The sequence below is a fragment of the Penaeus monodon genome, chromosome 37 (assembly GCF_015228065.2).
Source record: "Penaeus monodon isolate SGIC_2016 chromosome 37, NSTDA_Pmon_1, whole genome shotgun sequence".
Lineage (NCBI taxonomy): Eukaryota > Metazoa > Arthropoda > Malacostraca > Decapoda > Penaeidae > Penaeus > Penaeus monodon.
In genome coordinates this window covers 21,324,460-21,334,459 of record NC_051422.1, presented here as the reverse complement: position 1 = coordinate 21,334,459, position 10,000 = coordinate 21,324,460, and the positions used below count along the sequence as shown (strand labels likewise).

At 39.3% G+C, this 10,000-nt stretch overlaps 2 protein-coding genes across 5 annotated transcripts in view; one reads left to right on the top strand and one right to left on the bottom strand.

Moving 5' to 3' along the window:
• The first annotated feature begins 4,529 nt into the window (after positions 1-4,529).
• LOC119596242 (collagen alpha-1(I) chain-like) lies at positions 4,530-9,666 on the top strand. The gene is made up of 5 exons (XM_037945408.1): positions 4,530-4,604; positions 5,980-6,044; positions 6,291-6,397; positions 7,669-8,267; positions 9,610-9,666. The coding sequence occupies exons 1-5, from the start codon at positions 4,530-4,532 to the stop codon at positions 9,664-9,666; spliced, it is 903 nt and encodes a 300-aa protein (XP_037801336.1).
• The window catches only part of LOC119596060 (protein shisa-3 homolog), a 143,440-nt gene continuing 140,855 nt past the window's right edge, over positions 7,416-10,000 (bottom strand). For all 4 annotated transcript variants that reach the window (XM_037945166.1, XM_037945167.1, XM_037945168.1 and 1 more), the window contains one exon: positions 7,416-10,000. This exon is cut by the window's right edge and continues 579 nt beyond it. The gene's annotated coding sequence lies outside the window, so the exon portion shown is untranslated.

Genomic DNA, 10,000 nt, shown 5'->3' with positions numbered 1-10,000 from the left:
GAGGGGGCAGGGAGATTCTCCCTTGTCTTACATTGGGGGTTGGGGTGGCCAGAGGAGAGGGGAGGAGGGGGAGGGGGTGGTCAGAGGAAAGGGAAGGAGGGGGTGGCCAAAGGAGAGAGAAGGAGGGGATTGGCCAAAGTAGAGGGAAGGAGGGGGGTGGCCAGAGGAGAAGGAAGGAGGGGGGGCAGAGGAGAGGGAAGGAGGGGATTGGCCAAAGAAGAGGGAAGGAGGGAGGGTGTCCAGAATAGAAGGAAGGAGAGGGGTGGCCAGAAGAGAGGGAAGGAGGGGGGGTGGCGATCATACCGTGGCGTCCCCCAGTGCGTTGCCGTCGCTGCCCGATTGCCATAATCGTGTCCAGAGTACCTACTAGCTCTCCTTCTTCTCCGATTTTCACGATTTTTTGTTGTATTTTTTTATGATTACGTTTAGTGATTTTTCCTGCTTACGCTTTCCTTCAATTATTTTTGTTTTAATTATCTGAGTCGTCATTGTGATTATATTCATTATCATCATTGTTATTATGACCGTTATCAGTGTCTCCATCTTTATTACTACTGCCATCATTGTTATTATTGCTTTTATTTTTATTACCATTATTATTGTTGTTCTTATTATTAATGATGCTTTTAACATTATCATCGTTATTATCATTACCATTATTGTTATTATCCTTATTATTGACATCATTATTATTATCATTTCTACTTTTATCATTATTATCACCATTATCGTATTATTCTTATCATTATTACTATTATCATTATCATTAGTAGTAAAGTTATAGTAGTAGCATTAATATTATTATCATTCATATCATTATTATTATTATTATTATTATTATTATTATTATTATTATTATTATTATTATTATTATTATTATTATTATTATTGTTGTTGTTGTTGTTGTTGTTGTTATCAACATTACTATTTTTTATATACTTATTACCATTGTTATTATTATCATTAGTAGTAGCAGTATCATTATTATTATCATCATCATCATCATCAGCATTATTGTTATTGCTACAAGCACAGGTATTAATGCTACTACAACTTTCATTAGCATCTCTATTATCATTAAAATCCTTATTGTCGTTATTGTTATAATTTAGTACACAGTTTTTATTATTATATGTATTACCATATCACTTACCAATTCATACAATAAAGACTATAAAGCTTTTGATTTTTCCGCCCTAAATGGGCTTGAAATTTACTCTTGGTTGTGAAACAGTTTTTAGACAGTAGCCGATATACTACATCTATATATCTTTGTCTGTTTACTCAACCCAAGGTTACCTACAACAGGTCTTCCATCACAGTCATGTTTTGAGTCTCGCGGATCGACATGAGTCTCGCTTTGCGTGACGAGGCACACGGAAGAATCCCCAAGGGCCATTCATCATTACTCATCATTGGTAATGACTTTAACACGTCTTATACGATCTAAACTGAGCCCCACTTGGCTGGGGTTCACTGATCTGGCACAATCGCCTTGAATTTGGCGGGCAATAATAGTTTGCATGATCGCCACTCGGCTGATGTGGCGTCACCGCTGCCACCATATTATTATTATTTTAGTTGCAATATTTAATATTGTCATCCCGTCTTGTATTTTAATTTTATACATCAAAGAAAGGTTTATTTTGTTTTTGTTTTTGTTCTTTTCAAACATTAAACTTAGGAAATATTATTGAAAAGCATGTACATACTTTTTTTATTTCCAGACAGTATGCAAACACTAAGTAGATTTCGAACAGCTGCTCCTGTTCGTGTGTGGCGGAGTGTCGACAGGGTGATACGAAACATTCAGAGGTTGGTAGAACACTTGTGTTTATTTGCCTGAGAGTGTTGTTTGTGTGGGTAGCATGTGTAAATAAACTCGTACAGGATACTCTGGAATAAGGGAGGGATGTTTTGTTAAGGAGCTTGCTCTTTACGTTATATGGGTTAGTTATATGTACACTTTCCCTTCAAGATAAAATGAAGAAGAAGTGGATTGTTTACGAGATGGCTTGTGGGTAGTTTGAGATAATTTGTTACACTTTTATTTCAGAATGGAATTCCTTGGAAATTATTTAAATGTCCACGAAATAAAGAAGGGAAACATGAACCCAACCGCGAGTTTCCTGGGCTTCACCTTCGACCTTTCAGCACCTGAAGTTGACATCTCTTTTCATCAGAAGTAAAATACTCATATGGTGGTTCGTTTTTTCGGCTTCTTTTTTTCGCCCCGCGTTTTTTTCTTTTCTTTTTCATCCTTTTTAGATTAGTATAGACTAACTTTAAGAAGAAAAAAAATGTCACCGCTGTGGGTTTTCTTTACGGATTTTCTTCTATTTTGTCTACAGGGGACGTTTCTCTATATCTATTTATCTACTTATTTAGCTAGATATGAATCTATTCGACTGTCTACCTGTCTGTCTGCTCTCTCTCTCTCTCTCTCTCACACACACAATCTATCTATCTATCTATCCTCTCTCTCTCTCTCTCTCACTCTCTCTCTCTCTCTCTCTCTCTCTCTCTCTCTATCTATCTATCTATATCTATCTATCTCTCCCTCCCTCCCTCCCTCTCTCTCCCCCTCCCTCCCTCCCTCCCTCCCTCCCTCTCTCTCTCTCTCTCTCTCTCTCTCTCTCTCTCTCTCTCTCTCTCTCTCTCTCTCTCCTCTCTCTCTCCTTCCTGATCTATCTTCCCATCTCTCCTCGACCTCCTTGCTTCAATCCCAAAAAAGAGTAAACAAAATACTTTTTTTTCCCTATTTTTGACTGACGCAACATTTAATAATTGGTTGGGGGGGGAGACACAGACCAAAATCAATAACAGAGTTTCAAGTGTTCGGTTACACTTTTTGCTATCATTTTCTGGGTTTTTTTTTTTTTGATTCTCTCTCTGTCTTTTCAATTTGCATTTTTATTGTCTGTTCTTCGCTTACAATTTTTTTTTTTATTCTGAAAATTAAATTGGGGTTGCAACTTATCAATAATACCTTGAGAGAGAAGGAGATGATAGAACAATAGTAACGATAATGTGATTGTGATAGTGATAATGCTATGAGGATATTGATTCTCACGATTAGTATTAATACTGATATTATCATTTCCATTATAGCATTATAATCAGAATTTTTATTATCACTTATCATCATCATCATAATTTTTTTTACGTTAATAGATTTTTGTTCATACTGTATTACTAATAATTTCGTATAATGATAAACCATCAAAAACAGACCCCTGCCCGCGCACAAACAGACACTCACACACGACCTCGCTTCTGCCACAAGCAAGAGTAGGGAGTGACAGTCAGAAATAGACCTCCGTCAGTTTACAGTGCCATCGCTGGGGAGAGGAGAGGAACCTGCGGCGCGGCACTCGTAAAAGAAGGAAATATAATTCTGGACAAGATCAGATGCACGTTTCACCTCGCATATGAAAATCAGATTCCGACTGAGAATGTTCCTTGATTTTTGCTTCCCTTCCCCCCGCAAAAAAAAAAAAGAAAAAAAAAAAGAGAGAGAGAGAGAGAGAGATTTATGCATTTGTTTACAGCGTATCTTACCCGCTTTCCGCCTGGAGCTGGAAAATATATATATGTACAATTTTATTCATATCTCTTATTTATTTTCATTGATTTGTTTGTGTTTTCCAGGAAATTAACATTTACTATTATTGATATATATTCTTTTTTTTCACTTTTTTGTGTGTGTGTAATTTGCTGTGTATGTCTGTGTGGTATTTATGTGTACAGCTTATGTCCGATTTCAGTCCAATACAAAGCGTATGTATTTCGTATTTTTCTATATTCGTTTTCAGGTCACCTGTAGATCGGAAAGAGAAAATATAGATTTATTTTTATTGGTATTTATATTTTTATTTTATGTCCTGTAGTAGTTTTCGGAAAATATGCTTGCACTTCCTTGTTTTATTTTTTTTTTATGTTTATTAAAGTTTAGCATATAGTTATTTGTATTGTCATTTCCACTTGACACCTTTTAATTATAATTCATTTATTTCGAACAATTATGGATTTAGAAAATGTCTGTTAGTATATTTATTTTATTTTTTCCTCATTCCTATTTGCTGTTTATATGGAACCAGAATATATATATATATATATATATATATATATATATATATATAGATTTATATATATATATTTATATATATATATAAATATATATATAATATATTATATATATATAATATATTATATATATATATTATATATATATATATATATATATATATATATATATATATATATATATATATATATATATATGTGTGTGTGTGTGTGTGTGTGTGTGTGTGTGTGTATGTGATTTCAACACAAGATTAGCGAACTCTTTTCCTCTCTTTCTCTATCTCAGTCAAAAACGTTTATCTATGTAAATCACAAATAAAACACAGACGGAGAGAAAATGGGAAAAAGAAACAAAAACCCTTTATACAATTCTTTATTGAATTCATTAGATAGATCCGTTACAAATGATGGCATTACATAAACACAAACGAGTTGAAATAACCATGACCATATTTGCCAAAATTTCTTCAGGAAGATGGGACTGGATTTCCAATCGCTTCGCTGGCATTTGGATATGGGTGATTATTTCAATATAAGACAAAAAAAAAATTAATAAGAATACACTGAACATAAAGTTATATTTACACCTGAAAGCCTCTTTATGAATTATCTAAATCCTTTTCGTTTCTTTTTTTTTTTTTTTTCCTTCTTTTTTGATCAGATCGAAAGGCGGCGTTTGATTGGTAACGCGTCGCGCTCCCATTTTCTTTTTCATTTCTCTCTTCCCATTTTCTATATCTCTCCTCCGTTTTCCTTTTCTTTAAAAAAAAGAGAAATACTAGAGAAGCTATAAGTACATTGGTGGCAAATTTTTATATTCCAAAATTTGATATTTCAAGCTCGCGATATCTCATTTTCTGTTTTCAGATTCGCTTTTGCTCCACCAATCAAACCGCGCCTTACATGCCGCCTAGACAATAATGTGTGCCTGAGATCAGTTGATTTTATCTTTCATATTTTGAGTTTATATGCGCGTCACTGACTTTCAAAATACATCTTGGACACGTAAGAAGAAAAAAGAGGCCTATCTGCAAATAAAAGCTAATGAAACAAAGATGTTACACACTATAGTTTCGTGTAATAATCATACTAATAATAATGATACTAAGAGTAATAATAATAATTATTATAATATCAATGACAATGATAAAAAGTGATGGTACTCATAATAACACTAATGATAATAATAAAAATAATCAAAACAATAATTATAGCAATAATAATGGTAGTAATAATAATATGAATAACAATATTGATAATGACAATAATGATAATAACAATAATAATAACCACAACAACAATAACATAAACACTAATACCGATTCTGATAATGATAATATAAAAGCAATACTCATAAAAAAAATCAAACCAAGTCGAACAAGACACAAACAAATACGACAACGCCAAAGATAACAAAATGCTTTAATGAAACCAAAATAAAAACAAAAGGGTAAAGGCTACAGTACATTATAACATTGCAGGACTTCGAGGCAAGGAACACAACAGGTAAACGAAACACTGACAGTCGGATGAATTTACAATTATATCACATTCTCATCTTTACGCTTTCCCATTCCGAGCACGAAAGCAACCATGCCTCTCTATAACGAAATCAGCCTATAACGAAGACTCGCACGCGATTCACTTCATCCATATCCGTCTTGCGTAGACTGTGGAATACGTCAACATATAATTTTGCATTTCCTTATCTCTTAAAATCACTCATTTACAAAGGTCATTTACAATACACTGTACATAGCACAGGATACCTGCGTATGAGATTGGCCCGGCTGCTCTACGTATCTTAGTAAAAAGAATTGTCACAAGGACGTTTATTTTTTAGTTTTTTGTTTTCTTCTTTTTTCTTAAAATCACACCTTTTCCTTTTTTCAGTTCTTGGACGAGCACTCCTGGTCGACACCAACCAAGAACGGCGGCAGGAAACGACCTGAGAAAAGGTAATTGCGGACACAGAAGAAGAAAGAAAGAAAAAAGAGATACAGTAAAATAATAATAATAATAGAAATAACAATATTAAAAAATATATATATAGAAAAAAAATAATGATTACAAAGAAATAAACAAATAAACAAAAAAGATGAGAAAAGTAAGGAGAAAAACAAGAAAAGGTGGAAGTAGGAAAGGCCGCAGGACTCGAGACAGGATATGGGGAAGTTAAGACAAGGACCATGAAAAAGTGAGAGAAAACGAGCACAGAAAACGGAGTATGGAGGGCCTGCCGAGGTCGCTGATGGAGGAGAGTTGGTGACAATGTCTCCTGGGAAAATGGTGAAGGCAGGGCCGGTCTGGGGTATGCGGGGGAGGGGGGAGGGGTAAGGAAGGGGTCATCCTGGGGTACGTAGGAAGGGGAGGGGTAGGGAAGGGGCACTAGGCTGGGTCACGGGGTTGCTATGGGTATGATGGGAGAGGGGGAGGGAGCAGAGCCGGGGGTGACGTAGGACTAGGTTAGAAAAAGGGGGGGGGGAGAATTTGCATATACATGAAGCGATCAATTAGTAGACTTGTTGAGAAAACAAGATAACAAGGGGGTGAGGAGGGGAATAGTTAAGAGAAAAAGAAAATGAGAAAAAAAATAGACAGAGAAAAGGAAAATAGACAGAGAAAAGAAAAGAAAAAAATAAATAAAGTCGCGTCACCGGTAACTAACCTAAACTCTCTCAGTTCTTTCTCTCTTTACTACCTGTTTTTTTTCTGATTTCCAGCTTACATATTTCTCCACCTCACTTTCGTCTCTTCTGTTTTCAGCGTTTGGAAAATCCATCAAAGGTGATGATTGGCACAGCACATTTAGCGAACCAGAAAACATCCAGGGGAAAAAAATGCGCGTTTTCAGAGGATCACTGCTTGGCATCTCTGCCCAAATAATATAAACACTACGGTCACTTCTAAACTCATTGGTTCATTGTGAGGCTATTCACAAAAGTTAATTCACACGCACACACACACATACACACACACACACATATACATATATACATATACATATATACATATATATATATATATATATATATATATATATATATATATATATATATATATTTGCATGTATGTATGTACGTAATGTTGATACAGCTTACTTGTATATAAAGCTCATATGTTCATAAAAATGTGAACCCCAAATGAAGCCACTGCCTCCCGCCCTTTCTTGGGCAAATAAACAATTGACACAAAAAAAATGTTCGCCCCGTTTGTTCCTCCTTGGCGCGGAATGCCACGCTCAGCCGCTTTTAAACACATTGGTAATTTACCCGTATTCGGCTACGACTTTCTGCATTTTTCCCTTTTTTTTTAATCTTTTATTTATCTTTTTTTTTTTTCTTCACTCATCGTCTTTCATCGTCTTCTACGTAAATCCCTAGTTAATCCGTTAATGGAAATTCCTTTCTCTCTTTTTTCTCTCTCTCTCGGAAGAGAAGGATAAAAGGATGGGGGGGGGAGGGGGGAAGAGAGGGGAGGAGAGGGGGGGAGGGGCGAAGGCGAGAGGATAAGAAGGCAGAGGAGGGGGAGGGGGATCTTTGGCACTTCTCTGGTTCTGTCCTGTCACTCATTCCATTTTAGCTCGGCCGACGGGCCACGAGGGACCGACGGGCCATGAGAGACCGGCGGGCCACGAGGGACCGACGGGCCACGAGGGACCGACGGGCCATGAGAGACCGACGGGCCACGAGGGACCGAAAAGCCATGAGAGACCGACGGGCCACGAGGGACCGACGGGCCACGAGGGACCGACGGGCTACGAGGGACCGACGGGCTACGAGGGACCGACGGGCCACGAGGGACCGACGGGCCATGTGAGACCGACGGGCCACGAGGGACCGACGGGCCATGTGAGACCGACGGGCCACGAGGGACCGACGGGCCATGTGGGACCGACGGGCCACGAGGGACCGACGGGCCACGAGGGACCGACGGGCCACGAGGGACCGACGGGCCATGTGAGACCGACGGGCCACGAGGGACCGACGGGCCATGTGAGACCGACGGGCCACGAGGGACCGACGGGCCATGTGAGACCGACGGGCCACGAGGGACCGACGGGCCACGAGGGACCGACGGGCTACGAGGGACCGACGGGCCACGAGGGACCGACGCCCCCCGCCGGGCCAGCGACCCGCGATCGGGTCTTGGCTCTAAGCGATGGAAGTTTTAATCGGACGGTCTCGTTTTCATCTGGACTTGCTATTGTTATTATTATTATTGTTATTCTCCTCTCGCTCTTCCAATTCTTCTTCTTCTTTTTTCTCTTCTTCTCGCTTCTGGAGTCTCGAAGCGTTAAAGAGCAGCGGGAGTCTAATTCGAGGAAACCAATTTGTGGTAGGGCGTCGGGGGAAGGGAGGGAGGGAGGGGGGATGGGAACGGAAGGAGGAGGAGGAGGAGGAAAAGAAGAATGAGGAGGATGAAGAAGAATAGAAGAACAGCTAAAGGAGGAGGAAGAGGAAGGAGGGAGGGAGGCAGAGACAGGAAAGTGGTTCTCTTAATCTCTGGCGTGACTCTCTGGTATATTTTTCACCTACAATATCATCTATTCATATTTTAGCAAAAAATATAGATATATGCTCATTTTCTTTCGCTCATTCTAAGTTGAACCAAAAAGGGGGAAGCACCATAAACCATAGACGTTCTCCAAAGTATGTCACGAGATTTGTTTTACTTTTTTTCAATTTTTTCCTTCTTATCTATCTTTTCTGGTTCATTTTTCTATTCATCACTGCCAAATTCTTTTTCCCCTTTTCCAAAAATAAATATAGTTCTTGGCTTAGTTGTTGTTTTTGTTTTTTGTTTTTTTCCCTTTTTTTCATTTAATTAATGAGTATCAGTCACGTGAAACAGCTGCGAGAGCCCTCCTGGAGAGAACAGCCTCGGAAAGTTTATAATACCTGAATGATAAGTTCTCAGAGCTCGGAAGAACAGTTCTGCCGAGTTTGGGCGAAACTCCCTCGACGCTAGAATTGAAAGTTGCGGTGCTTGTTGTGCTTGGGATCTCACTCTCTCACTCTCTCCTCTCTCCTCTCTTCTCCTCTCCACTCTCCCCTCTCTTCTCCACTCCACTCTCCCCTCCCTCACCTCTCCCCGCTCCCGTCTCCCCTTCCCAGCTCGCACACTTGTTCAACACCGCTCTTGTACGTGTACAAGCACACTACACAGAGCTAGGCAAAGCGATCGAAGTTATCACGGAGAGAGAGAGAAGAGTTTACACTTTGGACCTAAGTACATGTACCAGGGTGTAGGGTTTGCGGGTAAAAAGTGAGAAATACAAAATAAAAGATCTTCAAAATAACGTTCACGGAAACTCCTTTCTTTCACCCAGTGTTCGCATCCCACACACAGCATAAAGGAGATTGTGTTCAGACGACCCTTGCAAAGTTGGACCTCTTGGATTCTGCTACAGAGTCGCCAACACAATCGGGAAATCATCACTTCAGAATACATTTTTGTCGTCTTCTATATATACACACACATAAAAACACACGGCTTCTGAATCAGCCTTGTTATAAACAGTATGCACCATCAGTGAGAGCAAAAAAAGTCTCCTCAAAGTCGACCAAGAGAAGTTGAGAGCGGGGTGGCGAGGGATGCCCCTCCCCTGCCCCTCCCTCCCCTCCTCGCCAGCCACCTGGACGGTCCCCTTCGCTCAAGGGGTTAAGGGGCTGGTCGCCGTCAACATGGCTGCCCGTTATGGCCTTGGCATTCTGAGCAATTTAAAAAGTTTTATCTCTCGTCACCGGAAGGATTCGGAGACGCTCAGAAACTTAGGCATTTTTTCCATTTTTTTTCTCTTTTTTTTCCCTCTCTCAATTTTTTTCTTCTTCTCTCCCTTGTGAAAAAGTCTTCGGTCTTCGATAACTGGACGTGATGTACTTTTTCTCCCCACTGCTTCTTCTCCCCTCCT

What these genes read in the sequence shown, in the direction of transcription:
- LOC119596242 (XM_037945408.1), top strand. Translation starts at nt 4,530, where the DNA reads ATGACCATATTTGCCAAAATTTCTTCAGGAAGATGGGACTGGATTTCC. An exon ending in GAAGGCAGGGCCGGTCTGGG is followed by an intron (nt 6,398 to 7,668) that starts GTATGCGGGGGA and finishes ATTCCATTTTAG; the next exon opens with CTCGGCCGACGGGCCACGAG. An exon ending in ATGGAAGTTTTAATCGGACG is followed by an intron (nt 8,268 to 9,609) that starts GTCTCGTTTTCA and finishes TGTTATAAACAG; the next exon opens with TATGCACCATCAGTGAGAGC.